Genomic DNA, 24966 nt, shown 5'->3' on the forward strand with positions numbered 1-24966 from the left:
CTGGAGTTTAGAAGGATGAGAGGGTATCTCATAGAAACATATAAATTCTGACGGGACTGGACAGGTTAGATGCGGGAAGAATGTTCCCGATGTTGGGGAAGTCCAGAACCAGTGGATACAGTCTAAGGATAAGGGGTAAGCCATTTAGGACCGAGATCAGGAGAAACTTCTTCACTCAGAGAGTTGTTAACCTGTGGAATTCCCTGCTGCAGAGAGTTGTTGATGTCAGTTCATTGGATATATTCAAGAGGGAGTTAGATATGGCCCTTACGGCTAAAGGGATCAAGGGGTATGGAGAGAAAGCAGGAAAGGGATACTGAGGTGAATGATCAGCCATGATCTTATTGAATGGTGGTGCAGGCTCGAAGGGCCGAATGGCCTACTCCTGCACCTATTTTCCATGTTTCTATGTAACTTGTTACTGGGGGAACAACATCAATTTGCATTTATATAGCACCATTAACGTAGTAAAACATCCCAATGCACTACACAGGATCGTTAGCAAACAAAATTTGAAACCGAGCCACAAAGTGATATTAGGACAGGGTGACCAAAACCTTGGTCAAAGAGGGAGGTTTTAAGGAATGCTTTGAAAGGAGGAGAAGCGGAGAGGTTTAGGGAGGGAATTCCAGAGATAAAGACCCAGGCAGCTGAAGGCACGGCCGCCGATGGTGGAGCGATGGAAATCGGGGATGCGAGAGAGGCCGGAAATAGAGGAGTTCTAAGATAGGGACGGGGAGACCTGGTCCCCGGAGCACGCGAGCAAACCTTACACTTTAGCAGCAAGGGGCTGATTAGGTTCGGTTGGCTTTGAGGATTAAATTAGGACATGTTGCATAAACGTGGCTTGTAATCCATTGAGTTTAGAAGATTAAGGGGTGAGCTAATTGAGGTGTTTAAAATGTTACAAGGTTTTGATAGCGTAGATAGAGAGAAAAACTATTCCCTCTGGTGGGTTAATCATGAACGAGGGGACCTTAAAATTAGAGCCAGGCCATTCAGGGGTGATGTCAGGAAGCACTTCTTCACAGAAAGGGCAGTGGGAATCTGGAACTCTTTCCCCCCCCACCGTTCCTCAAATAAAAGGCTGTGGATGCTGGGAATCCGTTGGAACTTCCAAGACAGATCAACTGATTTTTGTTGGACAAGGATATCAAGGAACATGCAACAGAGGCGGGTATATTGAGTTGAGGTACAGATCAGTCACAATCTGATACAAGAATAACAGGCTCGAGGGGCTGAAAGGAACAGGAGGAGGCCAATGTAACAGGCTCGAAGGGCTGAATGGCCTCCTCCTGTTCCTGTGTAACAGGCTCGAAGGGCTGAATGTCCTCCTCCTGTTCCTGTGTAACAGGCTCGAGGGGCTGAATGGCCTCCTCCTGTTCCTGTGTAACAGGCTCGAGGGGCTGAATGGGCCTCCTCCTGTTCCTGTGTAACAGGCTCGAGGGGCTGAATGTCCTCCTCCTGTTCCTGTGTAACAGGCTCGAGGGGCTGAATGGCCTCCTCCTGTTCCTGTGTAACAGGCTCGAGGGGCTGAATGGCCTCCTCCTGTTCCTGTGTAACAGGCTCGAGGGCTGAATAGGCCTCCTCCTGTTCCTGTGTAACAGGCTCGAGGGGCTGAATGGCCTCCGACTGTTCCTGTGTAACAGGCTCGAGGGGCTGAATGGGCCCCCTCCTGTTCCTGTGTAACAGGCTTGAGGGGCTGAATGGGCCCCCTCCTGTTCCTGTGTTACAGGTTCGAGGGGCTGAATGGCCTCCTCCTATAAGAACATAAGAAATAGGAGCAGGAGTAGGCCAGACGGCCCCTCGAGTCTGCTCCGCCATTTAATACGATCATGGCTGATCCGATCATGGACTCAGGTCCACTTCCCCCCCGCTCCCCATAACCCCTTAAGCCCTTATCGGTTAAAAAGCTGTCTATCTATGTCTTAAATTTATTCAATGTCCTGGCTTCCACAGCTCTCTGAGGCAGCGAATTCCACAGATTTACAACCCTCAGAGAAGAAATTCCTCCTCATCTCAGTTTTAAATGGGTGGCCCATTATTCTAAGATGATGTCCCCTAGTTCTAGTCTCCCCCATCAGTGGAAACATCCTCTCTGCATCCACCTTGTCGAGCCCCCTCATAATCTTATATGTTTCGATAAGATCACCTCTCATTCTTCTGAATTCCAATGAGTAAAGGCCCAACCTACTCAACCTTTCCTCATAAGACAACCCCCTCATCTCCGGAATCAACCGAGTGAACCTTCTCTGAACTGCCTCCAAAGCAAGTATAGCCTTTCGTAAATATGGAAACCAAAACTGCACGCAGTATTCCAGGTGTGGCCTCACCAACACCCTGTATAACTGTAGCAAGACTTCCCTGCTTTTATACTCCATCCCCTTTGCGATAAAGGCCAAGATTCCATTAGCCTTTCTGATCACTTGCTGTACCTGTATACTAACCTTTTGTGTTTCATGCACAAGTACCCCCAGGTCCCGCTTTATTGCGGCACTTTGCAATCTTTCTCCATTTAAATAATAACTTGCTCTTTGATTTTTTTCTGCCAAAGTGCATGACCTCACACTTTCCAACATTATACTCCATCTGCCAAATTTTTGCCCACTCACTTAGCCTGTCTATGTCCTTTTGCAGATTTTTTGTGTCCTCCTCACACATTGCTTTTCCTCCCATCTTTGTATTGTCAGCAAACTTGGCTACGTTACACTCGGTCCCTTCTTCCAAGTCGTTAATATAGATTGTAAATAGTTGGGGTCCCAGCACTGATCCCTGTGGCACCCCACTAGTTACTGATTGCCAACCCGAGAATGAACCATTTATCCCGACTCCCTGTTTTCTGTTAGTTAGCCAATCCTCTATCCATGCTAATATATTATCCCCAACCCCGTGAACTTTTATCTTGTGCAGTAACCTTTTATGTGGCACCTTGTCAAATGCCTTCTGGAAATCCAAATACACCACATCCACTGGTTCCCCTTTATCCATCCTGTTTGTTACATCCTCAAAGAATTCCAGCAACTTTGTCAAACATGACTTCCCCTTCATAAATCCATGCTGATTCTGCCTGATCGAATTATGCTTTTCCCAAATGTCCTGCTACTGCTTCTTTAATAATGGACTCCAACATTTTCCCCACTACAGATGTTAAACTAACTGGTCTATAGTTTCCTGCCTTTTGTCTACCCCCTTTTTTAAACAGAGGCATTACATTAGCTGCTTTCCAATCCGCTGGTACCTCCCCAGAGTCCAGAGAACTTTGGTAGATTATAACGAATGCATCTGCTATAACTTCCGCCATCTCTTTTAATACCCTGGGATGCATTTCATCAGGACCAGGGGACTTGTCTACCTCGAGTCCCATTAGCCTGTCCAGCACTAACCCCCTAGTGATAGTGATTGTCTCAAGGTCCTCCCTTTCTGTGACCAGCAATTTCTGGCATGGTTTTTGTGTCTTCCACTGTGAAGACCGAAGCAAAATAATTGTTTAAGGTCTCAGCCATTTCCACATTTCCCATTATTAAATCCCCCTTCTCATCTTCTAAGGGACCAACATTTCCTTTAGTCACTCTTTTCCGTTTTATATATCTGTAAAAGCTTTTACTATCTGTTTTTATGTTTTACGCAAGTTTACCTTCGTAATCTATCTTTCCTTTCTTTATTGCTTTTTTAGTCATTCTTTGCTGTCGTTTAAAATTTTCCCAATCCTCTAGTTTCCCACTAACCTTGGCCACCTTATACGCATTGGTCATTGATTTGATACTCTCCTTTATTTCCTTGGTTATCCACGGCTGGTTATCCCTTCTCTTACCGCCCTTCTTTTTCACTGGAATATATTTTTGTTGCGCACTATGAAAGAGCTCCTTAAAAGTCCTCCACTGTTTCTCAATTGTGCCACCGTTTAGTCTGTGTTTCCAGTCTACTTTAGCCAACTCTGCCCTCATCCCACTGTAGTCCCCTTTTCAGTCTTTTCCGATAGTTATAACCTCTGAGTTCCGGTACCATCCTTGTAAATCTTTTGGCACCTTCCCCAGTGCCTCGATATCCTATATATAATATGGAGACCAGAACTGCGCACAGTAACTCCAAGTGTGGTCTACCCATGGTTCTGTACAAGTGGCTAACAGAACTTCCCTGCTTTTCAATTCTATCCCTCTGGAAATGAACCCTTGCTGGGTTTGCTTTTATTAACCTGCGTTGCCACTGATAATGATTTGTGCATGTATACCTCCAGATCCCTCTGCAGCTCAGACATTCAAACATTTATTTCCAAATAGTAAGTGGCCTAAATATTCCTCCTACCAAAATGCACCACCTCACACTTATCTATATTGAAGCTCATTTGCCAATACACGCCCATTCTTCAGGCTTAGTAACGTCTTCTGATATTTTGTCGGCCCTTACTGCCATCTGTTTAAACACCTAGTTGGGCAGAGGTGGGTTTCTCCCCCGACATGGTGGATAGCCCACCCTGGAAGCAAGTTGTCAATGCGGCATTTCCCCTCCCTCGGGAGCCTCTTGTCAACACCGCCTCCTGCGCGCCAGTGCAGCCTTCGGCCGTCTGAGGAAAAGAGTGTTTGAAGACCAGGCCCTCAAATCTACCACCAAGGTCATGGTCTACAGGGCTGTAGTGATACCTGCCCTCCTGTATGGATCTGAGGCATGGACGATGTATAGAAGGCACCTCAAGTCGCTGGAGAAATACCACCAACGATGTCTCTGCAAGATCCTGCAAATCCCCTGGGAGGACAGACGCACCAACATTAGTGTCCTTTCCCAGGCCAACATCCCCAGCATCGAAGCACTGACCACACTCGATCAGCTCCGCTGGGCAGGCCACATTGTCCACATGCCAGATACGAGACTCCCTAAGCAAATGCTTTATGCGGAGCTCCTTCATGGTAAACGAGCCAAAGGTGGGCAGCGAAAACGTTATAAGGACACCTTCAAAGCCTCCCTGGTAAAGTGCGACACCACCACTGACACCTGGGAGTCCCTGGCCGAAGACCGCCCGAGGTGGAGAAAGTGCATCCAGGAGGACGTTGAGCGTGAAGAGGCCAGGCACAGGCAGCGGAAGGAGCGCACGGCAAAGCAGCCCCACCCACCCCTTCCCTCGACGAATGTAACAGGGTCTGTGGCTCTAGTATTGGACTGATCAGCCAAAGAACTCACTTTGGGAGTGGAAGCAAGTCTTCCTCAATTCCGAGGGACTGCCTATGATGATGATATCTTAGAATCATAGAAATTTACAGCACGGAAGGGGGCCATTCGGCCCATCGTGTCTGTGCCGGCCGACCAAGAGCTACCCAGCCTAATCCCACTTTCCAGCTCTGGGTCCGTAGCCCTGTAGGTTACGGCACTTCAAGTGTCCATCCAAGTACTTTTTAAATGTGGTGAGGGTTTCTGCCTCTACCAGCCTTTCAGGCCGTGAGCTCCAGACCCCCACCACCCTCTGGGTGAAGACATTTCCCCTCAAATCCCCTCTAAACCTCCCCCGCAATTACTTTAAATCTACTGACCCCTGGTTATTGACCCCTCTGCTAAGGGAAATAGGTCCATCCTATCCACTCTATCCAGGCCCCTCATAATTTTATACACCTCAATAAGGTCTCCCCTCAGACTCCTCTGTTCCAAAGAAAACAACCCCAGCCTATCCAATCTTTCCTCATGTCTAAAATTCTCCAGTCCCGGCATCATCCTCGTAAATCTCCTCTGTACCTTTTCCTGTAATGTGGTGACCAGAACTGCACGCAGTACTCCAGCTGTGGCCTAACCAGTGTTTTATACAGTTCAAGCATAACCTCCTTGCTCTTGTATTCCATACCTCGACTAATAAAAGACAAGTATCCTGAATGCTTTCTAAACCACTTTACCTACCTGGCCTGCCACCTTCATAGTTGATAGTTTACACGCCAGTTTACACGGTGGGCGATATATTGCCTTTGGAAAAGGTTCAGCTGTGAGCTACCACAATGATACCCAGCTTAAAGAACCGTAGTTAGATAGACTTATAGAGCTGGTACTATTCACTTTAGCTAGTTGTCTTATGAAGAAAGGTTGAGCAGGTCGGGACTGTACTCACTGGAGTTTAGAAGAATGAGAGGTGATCTTATTGAAATGTACAAGATTCTGAGGGGGCTTGGCAGGGTAGATGCAGAGAGGATGTTTCCCTCTCTTAGGGGAATCTAGAACTAGGGGGCATAGTCTCAGAATAAGGGGTCACCCATTTAAAACAGAGATGAGGAGGAATTTCTTCTCTCAGAGGGTCGTGAATCTTTGGAATTCTCTGCCCCAGAGAGCTGTGGAGGCTGGGTCACTGAATATATTTAAGGCTGGATAGACAGATTTTTGACTTTTAAGGGAGTCAAGGGTTATGGGGAGCGGGCAGGGAAGTGGAGTTGAGGCCAGGATCAGATCAGCCATGAATTGAATGGCGGAGCAGGCTCGAGGGGCCAAATGGCCAACTCCTGGACCTATTCTTAGAAACATAGAAACATAGAAAATAGGTGCAGGAGCAGGCCATTCAGCCCTTCTAGCCTGCACCGCCATTCAATGAGTTCATGGCTGAACATGAAACTTCAGTACCCCCTTCCTGCTTTCTCGCCATAACCCTTGATCCCCCGAGTAGTAAGGACTTCATCTAACTCCCTTTTGAATATATTTAGTGAATTGGCCTCAACTACTTTCTGTGGTAGAGAATTCCACAGGTTCACCACTCTCTGGGTGAAGAAGTTTCTCCTCATCTCGGTCCTAAATGGCTTACCCCTTATCCTCAGACTGTGACCCCTGGTTCTGGACTTCCCCAACATTGGGAACATTCTTTCTGCATCTAACCTGTCTAAACCCGTCAGAATTTTAAACGTTTCTATGAGGTCCCCTCTCATTCTTCTGAACTCCAGTGAATACAAGCCCAATTGATCCAATCTTTCTTGATAGGTCAGTCCCGCCATCCCGGGAATCAGTCTGGTGAACCTTCGCTGCACTCCCTCAATAGCAAGAATGTCCTTCCTCAAGTTAGGAGACCAAAACTGTACACAATACTCCAGGTGTGGCCTCACCAAGGCCCTGTACAACTGTAGCAACACCTCCCTGCCCCTGTATTCAAATCCCCTCGCTATGAAGGCCAACATGCCATTTGCTTTCTTAACCGCCTGCTGTACCTGCATGCCAACCTTCAATGACTGATGTACCATGACACCCAGGTCTCGTTGCACCTTCCCTTTTCCTAATCTGTCACCATTCAGATAATAGTCTGTCTCTCTGTTTTTACCACCAAAGTGGATAACCTCACATTTATCCACATTATACTTCATCTGCCATGCATTTGCCCACTCACCTAACCTATCCAAGTCACTCTGCAGCCTAATAGCATCCTCCTCGCAGCTCACACTGCCACCCAACTTAGTATCATCCGCAAATTTGGAGATACTGCATTTAATCCCCTCGTCTAAATCATTAATGTACAATGTAAACAGCTGGGGCCCCAGCACAGAACCTTGCGGCACTCCACTAGTCACTGCCTGCCATTCTGAAAAGTACCCGTTTACTCCTACTCTTTGCTTCCTGTCTGACAACCAGTTCTCAATCCACGTCAGCACACTACCCCCAATCCCATGTGCTTTAACTTTGCACATTAATCTCTTGTGTGGGACCTTGTCGAAAGCCTTCTGAAAGTCCAAATATACCACATCAACTGGTTCTCCTTTGTCCACTTTACTGGAAACATCCTCAAAAAATTCCAGAAGATTTGTCAAGCATGATTTCCCTTTCACAAATCCATGCTGACTTGGACCTATCATGTCACCATTTTCCAGATGCACTGCTATGACATCCTTAATAATTGATTCCATCATTTTACCCACTACTGAGGTCAGGCTGACCGGTCTATAATTCCCTGTTTTCTCTCTCCCTCCTTTTTTAAAAAGTGGGGTTACATTGGCTACCCTCCACTCCATAGGAACTGATCCAGAGTCAATGGAATGTTGGAAAATGACTGTCAATGCATCCGCTATTTCCAAGGCCACCTCCTTAAGTACTCTAGGATGCAGGCCATCAGGCCCTGGGGATTTATCTGCCTTCAATCCCATCAATTTCCCCAACACAATTTCCCGACTAATAAAGATTTCCCTCAGTTCCTCTTCCTTACTAGGAAGAGCAGCGCAGACTTAGAGGCGAGCTGATAGAGGTCTATGAAACAACGTAAGGGCGGGATAGTGTGCCTATTGAGAGATTGTTCCAGTTGGACAGAGTGGGGAGGGACCAAGGGACCAGAGTTTGAAGTGTGGAAGAGTGCGAGCAGAATGGGTGTTGGGCAGATCCTCTTCCCCCAGAGAGCAGTGAGCCTGTGCAGTGTGTTGCGGCCTGGTGCGATGGGTGCTGGCTCTCTGCCATCCAGAGGGAGCGGGAGCGGGACCGGTTCCTGACTGGGGCAGAGATCGGGCCATAGAGAAGATCCGTGTTTTTATAGAGAACACTGGGTCTGTGAGGTCCCCTGGACTTGGTTCCAGCGCCTGAGGGGGGCGGAGAGGAAATTTCCAGAGTATTTTTCCCACTTATTGGTCCTGGGATTTTTTTTGCCTCTCCCAGACGATTGCATGGCGGGGGTGGGAGGGGTGAGGGAAGTAGGCAGTGTTTAGTTACGAGGGTCCCAGATGTATGAGTTTTACCCCATATTCCCACGGACGCGGAGCGGAGAATGGCTATTACCTGTCCAAGTAGTTTGTGGTCATGAACACCAGTCTGGCCTCGGGCGAGGCCACCCCATCGAGCGCGTTTAGCAAACCGCTGAGTGTCAGGCGGCCCATTCCCTGGTACATCGCGGGGTCTGTAATCATCAAACAAACCAGTCAGTGTTCAGCAGGTCCCAGTCCGAAGAGAGTCAGGAGGTGGTGGGTTCGAGTCCTGCTCCAGAGACTTGAGCACATAATCACAGCCGACACTCCCAGTGCAGTACTGAGGGAGCACCGCACTGTCGGAGGGGCGGTACTGAGGGAGCGCCGCACTGTCGGAGGGGCAGTACTGAGGGAGCGCCGCACTGTCGGAGGGGCGGTATTGAGGGAGTGCCGCACTGTCGGAGGGACAGTACTGAGGGAGTGCCGCACTGTCGGAGGGACAGTACTGAGGGAGTGCCGCACTGTCGGAGGGGCAGTACTGAGGGAGCACCGCACTGTCGGAGGGGCAGTACTGAGGGAGCACCGCACTGTCGGAGGGGCAGTACTGAGGGAGTGCCGCACTGTCGGAGGGGCAGTACTGAGGGAGCACTGCACTGTCGGAGGGGCAGTACTGAGGGAGCACCGCACTGTCGGAGGGGCAGTACTGAGGGAGCATCGCACTGTTGGAGGGGCAGTACTGAGGGAGCGCCGCACTGTCGGAGGGGCAGTGCTGAGGGAGTGCCGCACTGTTGGAGGGGCAGTACTGAGGGAGTGCCGCACTGTCGGAGGGGCAGTACTGAGGGACCGCCGCACTGTCGGAGGGGCAGTACTGAGGGAGTGCCGCACTGTCGGAGGGGCAGTTCTGAGGGAGCGTCACACTGTCGGAGGGGCAGTACTGAGGGAGCACCGCACTGTCGGAGGGGCAGTACTGAGGGAGCACCGCACTGTCGGAGGGGCAGTACTGAGGGAGCGCCACACTGTCGGAGGGGCGGTATTGAGGGAGCGCCACACTGTCAGAGGAACAGTACTGAGGGAGCGCCACACTGTCGGAGGGGCGGTACTGAGGGAGCGCTACACTATCGGAGGGGCGGTACTGAGGGAGCGCCATACTGTCAGAGGAACAGTACTGAGGGAGCGCCACACTGTCGGAGGGGCGGTACTGAGGGAGCGCTACACTATCGGAGGGGCGGTACTGAGGGAGTGCTACACTGTCGGAGGGGCAGTACTGAGGGAGCACCGCACTGTCGGAGGGGCAGTACTGAGGGAGCACCGCACTGTCGGAGGGGCAGTACTGAGGGAGCGCCACACTGTCGGAGGGGCGGTATTGAGGGAGCGCCACACTGTCAGAGGAACAGTACTGAGGGAGCGCCACACTGTCGGAGGGGCGGTACTGAGGGAGCGCTACACTATCGGAGGGGCGGTACTGAGGGAGCGCCATACTGTCAGAGGAACAGTACTGAGGGAGCGCCACACTGTCGGAGGGGCGGTACTGAGGGAGCGCTACACTATCGGAGGGGCGGTACTGAGGGAGTGCTACACTGTCGGAGGGGCAGTACTGAGGGTGCATTGCACTGTCAGAGGGGCAGTACTGAGAGAGTGCCGCACTGTCGGAGGGGCAATACTGAGGGTGCGCCGCACTGTTGGAGGGGCAGTACTGAGGGAGTGCCGCACTGTCGGAGGGGCAGTACTGTCGGAGTGCTGCGCTGTCGGAGGGGCAGTACTGAGGGAGTGCTGCGCTGTCGGAGGGGCAGTACTGAGGGAGTACCGCACTGTTGGAGGGGCAGTACTGAGGGAGTGCCGCACTGTCGGAGGGGCAGTACTGAGGGAGCGCCGCACTGTTGGAGGGGCAGTACTGAGGGAGTGCCGCACTGTCGGAGGGGCAATACTGAGGGTGCGCTGCACTGTTGGAGGGGCAGTACTGAGGGAGTGCCGCACTGTCGGAGGGGCAGTACTGAGGGAGTGCCGCACTGTCGGAGGGGCAGTACTGAGGGAGCGCTACACTGTCGGAGGGGCAGTACTGAGGGAGTGCTGCGCTGTCGGAGGTGCCGTCTTTCGGATGAGACGTTAAATTGAGGCCCCGTCTACTCTCTTAGATGGACTTAAAAGATCCCATGGCCGCTGTTTTGAAGAAGAGCAGGGCAGTTAACCTTGATGTCCGAGGCCAGTATTTATCCCTCAATCCACTAAAACATACTTGGGAGCTTGCTGTGCACAAATTGGCTGCAGCATTTCCTACATTACAGCAGTGACTACACTCCAAAGGTACTTCATTGGCTGTGATTGCTGCTCCACCTCGGCCGGGATTGGGCCCCTCAGCTCTGGGGATCCTGGATCTGGGGCCTCCCATGGGATTCGATTGGGAGCAGGGCGGCCTGCTAAAGGAGCAACGGCAACTGGCTCTGGTCTCCGAGTGAGTGACAATCCCCCAGAACATCTTTTGAGAATCCTGAAATGCCGAGAGACAGAGACGCTGAGACGCACAGACTGTCCGTGTGGTTGATAATGAAGAAGAAAGCTGCGGACTGCAGGAAGATATCAATGTACTGGTCAGGTGGGCAGAACAGTGGCAAATGGAATTCAATCCGGAGTAGTGTGAGGTAATGCATTTGGGGAGGGCTAACAAGGCAAGGGAATACACATTAAATGATAGGACACTGAGAAGTGTAGAGCAACAAAGGGACCTTGGAATGCAGGTCCACAGATCCCAGAAGGTAGCAGGCCAGGTAGATAAGGTGGTTAAGAAGGCATACGGAATACTTGCCTTTATTAGCCGAGGTATAGAATACAAGAGCAGGGAGGTTATGCTTGAACTGTATAAAACACTGGTTAGCCCACAGCTGGAGTACTGCGTGCAGTTCTGGTCACCACATTACAGGAAGGATGTGATTGCACTGGAGAGGGTGCAGAGGAGATTTACGAGAATGTTGCCTGGACTGGAGAATTTTAGCCATGAGGAAAGATTGGATAGGCTGGGGTTGTTTTCTTTGGAACAGAGGAGGCTGAGGGGAGACCTGATTGAGGTGTATAAAATGATGAGGGGCCCGGATAGAGTGGATAGGAAGGACCTGTTTCCCTTAGCAGAGGGGTCAACAACCAGGGGGCAGAGATTTAAAGTAATTGGGGGGGGGTTTAGAGGGGATTTGAGGGGAAATGTCTTCACCCAGAGGGTGGTGGGGGTCTGGAACTCACGGCCTGAAAAGGTGGTAGAGGCAGAAACCCTCACCACATTTAAAAAGTACTTGGATGTGTACCTGAAGTGCCGTAACCTACAGGGCTACGGACTCAGAGCTGGAAAGTGGGATTAGGCTGGGTAGCTCTTTGTCAGCCGGCACGGACACAATGGGCCGAAATGGCCTCCATCCGTGCTGTAAATTTCTATGATTCTATGGTAGACATGAGACAGAGAGAGAGAGAGGAATGTGGAAAGAGAGCCTTTACGGTAGAGGACACTAACAATATCCCAACAGTGGATAGTCCAGGGATCATGGGGGGGTGGGGAGGAACTTAACACAATCACAATCACTAAGGAGGTGGTACTCAATAAGATAATGGGACTAAAGGCAGATAAATCTCCTGGACCCAATGGCTTACATCCTAGGGTTTTAAGAGTAGTGGCAGAGATAGTGGGTGCATTGGTTGTAATTTACCAAAATTCCCTGGATTCTGGGGAGGTCCCAGCAGATTGGAAAACTGCAAATGTAACGCCCCTATTTAAAAAAAGGAGGCAGACAAAAATCAGGAAACTATAGACCAGTTAGCCTAACATCTGTGGTTGGGAAAATGCTGGAGCAATAAAGAAGCAGTAACAGGACATTTGGAAAAGCAAAATTTGGTCAGGCAGAGTCAGCATGGATTTATGAATTCCAGCAAATTTGTCAAAGAGGGTAGATAAAGGGGAACCAGTGGATGTGGTGTATTTGAACTTCCAGAAGGCATTTGACAAGGTGCCACATAAAATGTTACTGCACAAGATAAAAGTTCACGGAGTTGGGGTAATATATTAGCATGGATAGAGGATTGGCTAACTAACAGGAAACAGAGAGTCGGGATAAATGGTTCATTCTCGGGTTGGCAATCAGTAACTAGTGGGGTGCCGCAGGGATCAGTGCTGGGACCCCAACTATTTACAATCTATATTAACGACTTGGAAGAAGGGACTGAGTGTAATGTAGCCAAGTTTGCTGACGATACAAAGGTTGGAGAAAAAACAATGAGTGAAGAGGACACAAAAAATCTGCAAAAGGACATAGAAACATAGAAAATAGGTGCAGGAGTAGGCCATTCAGTCCTTCGAGCCTTCACCACCATTCAATAAGATCATGGCTGATCATTCAACCTCAGTACCCCTTTTCTGCTTTCTCGCCATACCCCTTGGTCCCTTTGGCCGCAAGGGCCATATCTAACTCCCTCTTGAATATATCCAATGAACTGGCATCTACAACTCTCTGCGGTAGAGAATTCCACAGGTTAACAACTCTCTGAGTGAAGAAGTTTCTCCTCATCTCAGTCCGAAATGGCTTACCCCTTATCCTTAGACTGTGACCCCGGGTTCTGCACTTTCCCAACATCGGGAACATTCTTCCTGCATCTAACCTGTCCAATCCCATCAGAAATTTATATGTTTCTATGAGATCCCCTCTCATTCTTCTAAATTCCAGTGGCTACAAGCCCAGTTGATCCAGTCTCTCCTCATATGTCAGTCCAGCCATCCCAGGAATCAGTCTGGTGAACCTTCGCTGTACTCCCGCAATAGCAAGAACGTCCTTCCTCAGATTAGGAGACCAAAACTGAACATAACCCGGGTCTCGTTGCACCTCCCCTTTTCCTAATCTGCCGCCATTCAGATAATATTCTGCCTTCATGTTTTTGCCACCAAAGTGGATAACCTCACATTTATCCACATTATACTGCATCTGCCATGCATTGACCCACTCACCTAACCTGTCCAAGTCACCCTGCAACCTCTTAGCGTCCTCCTCACAGCTCACACCGCCACCCGGCTTAGTGTCATCTGCAAACTTGGAGATATTACATTCAATTCCTTCATCTAAAATCATTGATGTATACTGTAAATAGCTGGGGTCCCAGCACTGAGCCCTGCGGCACCCCACTAGTCACTGCCTGCCATTCTGAAAAGTACCTGTTTATTCCTACTCTCTGCTTCCTGTCTGCCAACCAGTTCTCTATCCACGTCAGTACATTACCCCCAATACCATGTGCTTTAATTTTGCACATTAATCTCTTGTGTAAGACCTTGTCAAAAGCTTTTTGAAAGTCTAAATACACCACATCCACCGGTTCTCCCTTGTCCACTCTACCAGTTACATCCTCAAAAAATTCCAGAAGATTTGTCAAGCATGATTTCCCTTTCATAAATCCATGCTGACTCTGACTGATCCTGTCACTGCTTTCCAAATGCGCTGCTATTTCATCTTTAATAATTGATTCCAGCATTTTCCCCACCACCGATGTCAGGCTATAATTCCCTGTTTTCTCTCTCCCTCCTTTTTTAAAAAGTGGTGTTACATTAGCGACCCTTCAATCCACAGGAACTGATCCAGAGTCGATAGACTGTTGGAAAATGATCACCAATGCATCCACTATTTCTAGGGCCACTTCCTTAAGTACTCTGGGATGCAGACTATCAGGCCCCGGGGATTTATCGGCCTTCAATGCCATCAATTTCCCTAACAGAAATTCCTGACTAATAAGGATTTCCCTCAGTTCCCCCTTCTCGCTAGACCCTCGGTCTCCGAGTATTTTTGGGAGGTTACTCGTGTCTTCCTTAGTGGAGACAGAACCAAAGGGAGAGGGACGGGAGGGGGGGGGGTGAGGCGGAGGCAGAGAAAGGGAGAGGCACATGAGATAGGACTCCGAAATGAGCAATGCAGAGAGGGAGTGAGCGAGACAGAGCGAGGTTTAGAGACAGCCACTGGAGCAGGAATGCCTGTGTGGTGTGGTGAATGCCGGCCCGGTGAGTGCGGTGTGGTGAATGCCGGCCCGGTGAGGTGAGGTGCATGCCGGCCCGGTGAGGTGTGGTGTGGTGAATGCCGGCCCGGTGTGGTGAGGTGAATGCCAGCCCGGTGAGGTGTGGTGTGGTGAATGCCGGCCCGGTGTGGTGTGGTGTGGTGAATGCCGGCCCGGTGAGGTGTGGTGTGGTGAATGCCGGCCCGGTGTGGTGTGGTGAGGTGAATGCCAGCCCGGTGAGGTGTGGTGTGGTGAATGCCGGCCCGGTGTGGTGTGGTGAGGTGAATGCCAGCCCGGTGAGTGCGGTGTGGTGAATGCCGGCCCGGTGAGGTGAATGCCGGCCCGGTGAGGTGTGGTGTGGTGAATGCCGGCCCGGTGAGGTGTGGTGTGGTGAATGCCGGCCCGGTGTGGTGTGGTGAGGTGAATGCCAGCCCGGTGAGTGCGGTGTGGTGAATGCTGGCCCGGTGAGGTGAAGTGCATGCCGGCCCGGTGAGGTGTGGTGTGGTGAATGCCGGCCCGGTGTGGTGAGGTGAATGCCAGCCCGGTGAGGTGTGGTGTGGTGAATGCCGGCCCGGTGTGGTGTGGTGTGGTGAATGCCGGCCCGGTGAGGTGAATGCCGGCCCGGTGAGGTGTGGTGTGGTGAATGTCGGCCCGGTGTGGTGTGGTGTGGTGAATGCCGGCCCGGTGAGGTGCGGTGTGGTGAATGCCGGCCCGGTGAGGTGAGGTGAATGCCGGCCCGGTGAGGTGCGGTGTGGTGAATGCCGGCCCGGTGAGGTGAATGCCGGCCCGGTGACATGTGGTGTGGTGAATGCCGTCCCGGTGAGGTGTGGTGTGCTGAATGCCGGCCCGGTGAGGTGTGGTGTGGTGAGGTGAATGCCGGCCCGGTGTGGTGTGTGTGCTGAATGCCGGCCCGGTGTGGTGTGGTGTGGTGAGGTGAATGCCGGCCCGGTGAGGTGCGGTGTGGTGAATGCCGGCCCGGTGAGGTGTGGTGTGGTGAATGCCGGCCCGTTGAGGTGCGGTGTGGTGAATGCCGGCCCGGTGTGGTGTGGTGTGGTGTGGTGAATGCCGGCCCGGTGAGGTGCGGTGTGGTGAATGCCGGCCCGGTGAGGTGTGGTGTGGTGTGGTGAATGCCGGCCCGTTGAGGTGTGGTGTGGTGAATGCCGGCCCGGTGTGGTGTGGTGTGGTGTGGTGAATGCCGGCCCGGTGAGGTGCGGTGTGGTGAATGCCGGCCCGGTGTGGTGTGGTGTGGTGTGGTGAATGCCGGCCCGGTGAGGTGCGGTGTGGTGAATGCCGGCCCGGTGAGGTGTGGTGTGGTGTGGTGAATGCCGGCCCGGTGAGGTGCGGTGTGGTGAATGCCGGCCCGGTGTGGTGTGGTGTGGTGTGGTGAATGCCGGCCCGTTGAGGTGTGGTGTGGTGAATGCCGGCCCGTTGAGGTGTGGTGTGGTGAATGCCGGCCCGGTGTGGTGTGGTGTGGTGTGGTGAATGCCGGCCCGGTGAGGTGCGGTGTGGTGAATGCCGGCCCGGTGAGGTGCGGTGAGGACAGTGGACTCACTCTCCTTGGCCAGGTCGCGGCTGACGAAGGCGGCGTCCACGTCCTCCAGCAGGACGATGCTCTGCTGCGGGGCGATGCTGAGCAGGTGGTTGAGCCGGTCGTCGGTCAAGCTCTGGTCGCTCAGGCTCATCAGGCAGATGCTGTACTGGAGCTCCCCCGCCAGCGCCGTGCTGGGGGGGGGGGGGGGAAGAAAGGCAGAGGTCAGTCTGGGGCCGGCCGCACCGGCTCGCCCACACCGCGCGCACCCACACCGCGCGCACTCCTTGCTCGCTGCCCCGTGTCTGAACTCTCACCAAGTCCCGCTCACCCATAGAAACATAGGCAATAGATACAGGAGTAGGCCATTCGGCCCTTCGAGCCTGCACCACCATTCAATAAGATCATGGCTGATCATTCCCTCAGTACCCCTTTCCTGCTTTCTCTCCATACCCCTTGATCCCTTTAGCTGAAAGGGCCACATCTAACTCCCTCTTGAATATATCCAATGAACTGGCATCAAAAACTTTCTGCGGGAGAGAATTCCGCAGGTTAACCACTCTCTGAGTGAAGAAGTTTCTCCTCATCTCAGTCCTAAATGGCTTACCCCTTATCCTTAGACGATGTCCCCTGGTTCTGGACTTCCCCAACATCGGGAACATTCTTCCCGTATCTAACCTGTCCAGTCCCATCAGTATTTTACATGTTTCTATTAGATCCCCTCTCATTCTAATAAACTCCAGTGAATACAGGCCCAGTTGATCCAGTCTCTCCTCATATGTCAGTCCTGCCATCCCGGGAATCAGTCTGGTGAACCTTTGCTGCACTCCCTCAATAGCAAGAACGTCCTTCCTCAGATTAGGAGACCAAAACTGAACACAATCTTCCAGGTGAGGCCTCACCAGGGCTCTGTGCTCACTGCCCCGTGTCCTAACTCGCACCGAGTCCCACTCACCCATCACCCTCTGTGCTCGCTGCCCCGTGTCCTAACTTGCACCGAGTCCCACTCACCCATCACCCCCTGTGCTCGCTGCCCCCTGTCCTAACTCTCACCAAGTCCCGCTCACCCATCACCCCCTGTACCCACTGACCTACATTGACTCCCGGTTAAGCAACGCCTTGATTTCAAAATTCTCATCCTTGTTTACAAATCCCTCCATGGCCCTCGCCCCTCCCTATCTCTGTAATCCCCTTCAGCCCCACAACCCCCGAGATGTCTGCGCTCCTCTAATTCTGCCCTCCTGACCATCCCTGATTATAATCGCTCCACCATTGGTGGCCGTGCCTTCTGTTGCCTGGGCCCCAAGCTCTGGCACTCCCTCCCTAAACCTCTTCACCTCTCTTTCCCCCTTTAAGATGCTCTTTAAAACCTACCTCATTGACCAAACTTTTGGTCACCTGCCCTAATTTCTTCTGTGGCTCGGTGTCAAATTTTTGGTCTTATGATGCTCCTGTGAAGCTCCTTGGGCTGTTTCACTGCGTTAAAGGCGCTACATATATACAGGTTGTTGTTACGATGGTAATGGGGAGCGAAGGTTCTCCCACACTGACACTTCCCCGTCCGAGTTCCACAGCACTAGCTTGGGTTTCCCTTTCTTCACACACTAACCGGTCGTTACCTCTACAATTGACCCCCCCGCGCCCCCCCCCCGTTAACTACTCACATGAAACTGCTCTTCCCACATCCAGGGGGTCCGTACAGCAGGTACCCACGTCGGTACGGAATCCCTGCAGAGAGACCGTTCACACATCACATTGGGGGGGGGGGTCATCAGACAGTCAGTGCTGAACCGCGAGCGCATCTACCCCCAACAGCCCGGGTCCACCGGCGGTGTGGGGGGGGGGGGGGGGGGGGACTGTGTGGGGCAGGGGGCGGGGGGCGAGGGCCACAGGGCCAGAGACCCGCCTCCGAGACTGAAGGTAAGTACAGGGTTCGACACCCAGCACCGAGAATACCGGCCCCTCCTCCCCCAAAGCCAGGAACATCGCACCACCTGCCTGCAGACCAACACCGGGTTACGTGGAGACCCCCCCTTCATTTTCAGCTTCGTGACCCCCACAATCCCCCCCCCCCCCCACCAGCACGGAGAAACTCCCCTCCCCTGCCCCAGACCTCCCCCTCTCTGCCCCAGAACCCCTCCCCCCACCCGACACCCCCCCTCTTCCGCCCCAGAACACCCCCCTCTCCACCCCAGAGGTGTTCCACCCTCACGGCACACTGACCCTACCCCCCCCCCCAGTTCCACAGACCATGCCCCCTCCCTCCCCCCCAATTCCACAGACCCTCCCCCCTCCCCCAAAATCCACAGACCCTCCCCCAACCCCTCCGGCCCAGAGACGCTCCCCACCCCCCAGTTCCACAGACCCTCCCAACATTCCACAGACCCTCCCCCCACCCCAGAGACGCCCCCCCAGTTCCATAGACCCTCCCCCCCCCCCCAGTTCCACAGACCCTCTCCCCACCCCCCCAGTTCCACAGACCCTCCCCACCCCCAGTTCCACAGACCCTCCCCCCCCCCCAGTTTCACAGACCCTGCCCCCCCCCCAGTTCCACAGACCCTCCCCCCCCCACAGTTCCACAGACCCTTCTCTCCCCCCACCCACACTGTTCCACAGACCCTCTCCCCCCCCCGTTTCACAGACCCTTCCCCCTCCCCCAGTTCCACAGACCCTCCCCCTCCCCACAGTTCCACAGACCCTCTCCCCCCCCCGTTTCACAGACCCTGCCCCCCCCCCAGTTCCACAGACCCTCCCCTCCCCACAGTTCCACAGACCCTCCTCCCCCCCACCCACCCTGTTCCACAGACCCTCTCCCCCCCCCCTGTTTCACAGACCCTCTCTCCCCCCCCAGTTCCACAGACACTCCCCTCCGCCCCCCCAGTTCCACAGACCCTCTCCCCCCCCCCTCCCAGTTCCACAGACCCTCTCCCCCCTCCCCAGTTCCAGACACTCCCCTCCCCCCCCCCCAGTTCCACAGTCCCCCCCCCCCCCACCCACCCAGTTTCACAGACCCTGCCCCCACCCCCGGATTGCAGCGGTTCAAGGCGGTGGGCTCACCACCAGTGCCCCCCCCCCGGATGTGTTTTTTTGGGTGTGGGGTCCATTCAACGTTTGGCTGATCGCTGAAGAGGTGAGTGCCGGACGGCACGGGCCTGAGGCTTAGCGAGAACATTGGTCACCACCACCCTCTGAAGGGGCAGCTCGGGGCGGGAGCTAAGTGCCAGCCATGCCCCACGACGCCCACACCCCGAGAGCGGGTGCGCTGTCCCTTTAACCTGCCTGCGGTTGCCGCTCTGCCCCCTCTCACCTCGATCAATGTACCACTTGGGACTGTTGATGAAATCGTGCACGTCTTGGACGATCTTCTGTGTGATCCCTCTCTCCAGCACGACGGAATGCAGAGGCCGCCTTCTCCGCGGGAACCCGAACTGCCGCCATTCTGATCCCATGGCCGTGTACAGCACCGTTTTCCCCTCCTGCTGCTTGAGGGCCAGGTTTCTGGCTGAGGGCGAGAGGGAAAGACCATCAAATAGTGTGCCACGAATGGCAGTCCGCGCTGCTCACTCTCCGTCTGTCTCGGGATCGAGTCTGACAGCATAGCAGGAGGCCATTCGGCCCATCGAGCCTGTGCCGGCTCTCTGAAAGAGCGATCCGATTATTCCCACACCCCCTCGCTCTTTCCCCACAGCCCTGCCAATGTGTCCCCTCCAAGTATTGATCCAATTCCCGGTTTGAAAGTTACTCTTGAATCTGCTCCCACCGCCCTTTCAGGCAGCGCGTTCCCGATCACAACAACTCGCTGCCTAAACACATTCTCCTCTCACCTTCCTCTGGTTCTTATACCAATTATCTTCAATCTGTGCCCCTCTGGTTACCGACCCGCCTTCCAATGGAAACAGTACCTCATCTACTTTTACAAAACCCTTCACTATTTTGAATACCTCTGTTAAATCTCCCCGAACCTTCTCTGCTCCATGGAGAACAATCCCAGCTTCTCCAGTCTCTCCATCTACTGACGTCCCTCATCCCCGCAACCTCCCCGCTCCAAGGCCGTGACTTCCTTCCTAAAGTGTGCTGCCCAGAATTGGACACAATACTCCAGCTGGGGCCTGACCAGTGCTTTATAATTTCCTCGTTTATCTACTCGAAGCCTCGATTAATAAAGTCAAGGATCCCGTATACTTCTTCTTTGAAACAGCCGTCCAAACTTCTCCCGTCAGCTTGAAATGTGTGTATGGGCAACCTCTAGTTCAGTGCGGGGGGAGTGTCCGAGGGACTAGTTCAGTGCGGGGGGAGTGTCCGAGGGACGGTCGGTGCGGGGGGAGTGTCCGAGGGACGGTCGGTGCGGGGGGAGTGTCCGAGGGACTAGTTCAGTGCGGGGGGAGTGTCCGAGGGACTAGTTCAGTGCGGGGGGAGTGTCCGAGGGACTAGTCAGTGCAGGGGGTAGTGTCCGAGGGACGGTCAGTGCGGGGGTAGTGTGTCCGAGGGACGGTCAGTGAGGGGGGAGTGTGTCCGAGGGACTGGTCAGTGCGGGGGGAGTGTCCGAGGGACTAGTTCAGTGCGGGGGGAGTGTCCGAGGGACTAGTTCAGTGCGGGGGGAGTGTCCGAGGGACTAGTCAGTGCAGGGGGTAGTGTCCGAGGGACGGTCAGTGCGGGGGTAGTGTGTACGAGGGACGGTCAGTGAGGGGGGAGTGTGTCCGAGGGACTGGTCAGTGTGGGGGGAGTGTCCGAGGGACGGTCAGTGCGGGGGGAGTGTCCGAGGGACGGTCAGTGCAGGGGGAATGTGTCCGAGGGACTGGTCAGTACGGGGGGAGTGTCCGAGGGACTGGTCAGTACGGGGGGAGAGTCCGAGGGACGGTCAGTGCAGGGGGGAGTGTCCGAGGGACGGTCAGTGCAGGGGGGAGTGTCCGAGGGACTGGTCAGTACGGGGGGAGTGTCCGAGGGACTGGTCAGTACGGGGGGAGTGTCCGAGGGACGGTCAGTGCAGGGGGGAGTGTCCGAGGGACTGGTCAGTACGGGGGGAGTGTCCGAGGGACGGTCAGTGCAGGGGGGAGTGTCCGAGGGACTGGTCAGTACGGGGGGAGTGTCCGAGGGACGGTCAGTGCAGGGGGGAGTGTCCGAGGGACGGTCAGTGCAGGGGGGAGTGTCCGAGGGACGGTCAGTGCAGGGGGGAGTGTCCGAGGGACGGTCAGTGCAGGGGGAATGTGTCCGAGGGACTGGTCAGTGCAGGGGGAGTGTGTCCGAGGGACGGACAGTGTGTGGGGAGTGTCCGAGGGACGGTCAGTGTGGGGGGAGTGTCCGAGGGACGGTCGGTGCGGGGGGAGTGTCCGAGGGACGGTCAGTGCGGGGGGAGTGTCCGAGGGACTGGTCGGTGCGGGGGGAGTGTCCGAGGGACAGGTCCGTGCGGGGGGAGTGTCCGAGGGACAGGTCTGGGAGGGGGGAGTGTCCGAGGGACTGGTCGGTGCGGGGGGAGTGTCCGAGGGACGGTCGGTGCTGGGGGAGTGTCCGAGGGACAGGTCAGTGCGGGGGGAGTGTCCGAGGGACTGGTCAGTACGGGGGGAGTGTCCGAGGGACGGTCAGTGCAGGGGGGAGTGTCCGAGGGACGGTCAGTGCAGGGGGGAGTGTCCGAGGGACGGTCAGTGCAGGGGGGAGTGTCCGAGGGACGGTCAGTGCAGGGGGAATGTGTCCGAGGGACTGGTCAGTGCAGGGGGAGTGTGTCCGAGGGACGGACAGTGTGTGGGGAGTGTCCGAGGGACGGTCAGTGTGGGGGGAGTGTCCGAGGGACGGTCGGTGCGGGGGGAGTGTCCGAGGGACGGTCAGTGCGGGGGGAGTGTCCGAGGGACTGGTCGGTGCGGGGGGAGTGTCCGAGGGACAGGTCCGTGCGGGGGGAGTGTCCGAGGGACAGGTCTGGGAGGGGGGAGTGTCCGAGGGACTGGTCGGTGCGGGGGGAGTGTCCGAGGGACGGTCGGTGCTGGGGGAGTGTCCGAGGGACAGGTCAGTGCGGGGGGAGTGTCCGAGGGACAGGTCAGTGCGGGGGGAGTGTCCGAGGGACGGTCGGTGCGGGGGGAGTGTCCGAGGGACGGTCGGTGCGGGGGGAGTGTCCGAGGGACAGGTCCGTGCGGGGGGAGTGTCCGAGGGACTGGTCGGTGCTGGGGGAGTGTCCGAGGGACTGGTCGGTGCGGGGGGAGTGTCCGAGGGACAGGTCCGTGCGGGGGGAGTGTCCGAGGGACAGGTCCGTGCGGGGGGAGTGTCCGAGGGACGGTCAGTGCGGGGGGAGTGTCCGAGGGACAGGTCTGGGAGGGGGGAGTGTCCGAGGGACTGGTCGGTGCGGGGGGAGTGTCCGAGGGACGGTCGGTGCGGGGGGAGTGTCCGAGGGACAGGTCCGTGCGGGGGGTGTGTCCGAGGGACAGGTCCGTGCGGGGGGAGTGTCCGAGGGACGGTCAGTGCGGGGGGAGTGTCCGAGGGACAGGTCTGGGAGGGGGGAAGTGTCCGAGGGACTGGTCGGTGCGGGGGGAGTGTCCGAGGGACGGTCGGTGCTGGGGGAGTGTCCGAGGGACAGGTCTGGGAGGGGGGAGTGTCCGAGGGACAGGTCAGTGCGGGGGGAGTGTCCGAGGGACTGGTCAGTGCGGGGGGAGTGTCCGAGGGACAGGTCCGTGCGGGGGGAGTGTCCGAGGGACTGGTCGGTGCGGGGGGAGTGTCCGAGGGACGGTCAGTGCGGGGGGAGTGTCCGAGGGACGGTCAGTGCAGGGGGGAGTGTCCGAGGGACGGTCAGTGCGGGGGGAGTGTCCGAGGGACTGGTCGGTGCGGGGGGAGTGTCCGAGGGACTGGTCGGTGCGGGGGGAGTGTCCGAGGGACAGGTCAGTGCAGGGGGAGTGTCCGAGGGACAGGTCAGTGCGGGGGGAGTGTCCGAGGGACAGGTCCGTGCGGGGGGAGTGTCCGAGGGACAGGTCCGTGCGGGGGGAGTGTCCGAGGGACAGGTCCGTGCGGGGGGAGTGTCCGAGGGACAGGTCCGTGCGGGGGGAGTGTCCGAGGGACTGGTCAGTGCGGGGGGAGTGTCCGAGGGACAGGTCAGTGCGGGGGGAGTGTCCGAGGGACTGGTCGGTGCGGGGGGAGTGTCCGAGGGACAGGTCAGTGCAGGGGGAGTGTCCGAGGGACAGGTCAGTGCGGGGGGAGTGTCCGAGGGACAGGTCCGTGCGGGGGGAGTGTCCGAGGGACAGGTCCGTGCGGGGGGAGTGTCCGAGGGACAGGTCCGTGCGGGGGGAGTGTCCGAGGGACAGGTCCGTGCGGGGGGAGTGTCCGAGGGACTGGTCAGTGCGGGGGGAGTGTCCGAGGGACAGGTCAGTGCGGGGGGAGTGTCCGAGGGACAGGTCAGTGCAGGGGGAGTGTCCGAGGGACTGGTCCGTGCGGGGGGAGTGTCCGAGGGACTGGTCGGTGCGGGGGGAGTGTCCGAGGGACAGGTCCGTGCGGGGGGAGTGTCCGAGGGACGGTCGGTGCGGGGGGAGTGTCCGAGGGACTGGTCGGTGCGGGGGGAGTGTCCGAGGGACTGGTCGGTGCGGGGGGAGTGTGTCCGAGGGACTGGTCGGTGCGGGGGGAGTGTCCGAGGGACTGGTCGGTGCGGGGGGAGTGTCCGAGGGACTGGTCAGGGAGGGGGGAGTGTCCGAGGGACAGGTCGGTGCGGGGGGAGTGTCCGAGGGACTGGTCAGGGAGGGGGGAGTGTCCGAGGGACTGGTCAGTGCAGGGGGAGTGTCCGAGGGACTGGTCAGTGCAGGGGGAGTGTCCGAGGGACAGGTCCGTGCGGGGGGAGTGTCCGAGGGACAGGTCCGTGCGGGGGGAGTGTCCGAGGGACAGGTCCGTGCGGGGGGAGTGTCCGAGGGACTGGTCAGGGAGGGGGGAGTGTCCGAGGGACTGGTCAGGGAGGGGGGAGTGTCTGAGGGACAGGTCCGTGCGGGGGGAGTGTCCGAGGGACTGGTCAGTGCGGGGGGAGTGTCCGAGGGACTGGTCAGTGCGGGGGGAGTGTCCGAGGGACGGTCAGTGCGGGGGGAGTGTCCGAGGGACGGTCTGTGCGGGGGGAGTGTCCGAGGGACAGGTCCGTGCGGGGGGAGTGTCCGAGGGACTGGTCCGTGCGGGGGGAGTGTCCGAGGGACTGGTCCGTGCGGGGGGAGTGTCCGAGGGACTGGTCGGTGCGGGGGGAGTGTCCGAGGGACAGGTCCGTGCGGGGGGAGTGTCCGAGGGACTGGTCCGTGCGGGGGGAGTGTCCGAGGGACTGGTCCGTGCGGGGGGAGTGTCCGAGGGACTGGTCGGTGCGGGGGGAGTGTCCGAGGGACTGGTCAGGGTGGGAGCGAGCCAGCTGCAAACGATGCAACATGTGAAGCGTTTGAGAATCTCACACCTTCCCGTAAAATATCGAAGAAGATCTGTCGGTTCCGGCCCAGCGATGTGAGGGTGACCGACTCCCAAGGGGTCCCCGTGTTCAAGTCCAACATCTGCTTTTCCCGGTTCCTCTCCACTCGAAGCCATCGGCCTTCGTACCTGCGGCAACACCAGCACAGTCAATGGCGACAAAGCCACTGCTTCCCGAACGGCAATTCCGAGTCTCCATCTCGGAGCACCGGGAGAGCCTTCAACGGAGGGGCCCAGTCCCAGAAATGGCTTTTGCACCAATAGCCTAGCCGTTATAAGAACATAAGAAGATAAGAAATAGGAGCAGGAGTAGGCCATTCGGCCCTTCGAGCCTGTTCCGCCATTCAATAAGATCATGGCTGATCATTCACCTCAGTACACCTTTCCTGCTTTCTCTCCATACCCCTTGATCCCTTTAGC

The 24966-nt window shown here is 55.8% G+C and overlaps 1 protein-coding gene across 2 annotated transcripts in view; it reads right to left on the reverse strand.

Annotated features, from left to right (window-relative positions):
- The window catches only part of bcs1l (BC1 (ubiquinol-cytochrome c reductase) synthesis-like), a 69402-nt gene that overhangs the window by 5398 nt on the left and 39038 nt on the right, over positions 1–24966 (reverse strand). For both annotated transcript variants that reach the window (XM_070874284.1, XM_070874285.1), the window contains exons 3-7: positions 24536–24675; positions 19454–19648; positions 17811–17874; positions 16171–16340; positions 8707–8824 (exon numbers count right to left, since the gene is read on the reverse strand). In XM_070874284.1, coding sequence (XP_070730385.1) covers positions 8707–8824; positions 16171–16340; positions 17811–17874; positions 19454–19648; positions 24536–24675 — 687 coding nt within the window. The remainder of the gene's footprint in view (positions 1–8706; positions 8825–16170; positions 16341–17810; positions 17875–19453; positions 19649–24535; positions 24676–24966) is intronic.

Source organism: Pristiophorus japonicus, chromosome 3 (genome assembly GCF_044704955.1).
Source record: "Pristiophorus japonicus isolate sPriJap1 chromosome 3, sPriJap1.hap1, whole genome shotgun sequence".
Lineage (NCBI taxonomy): Eukaryota > Metazoa > Chordata > Chondrichthyes > Pristiophoridae > Pristiophorus > Pristiophorus japonicus.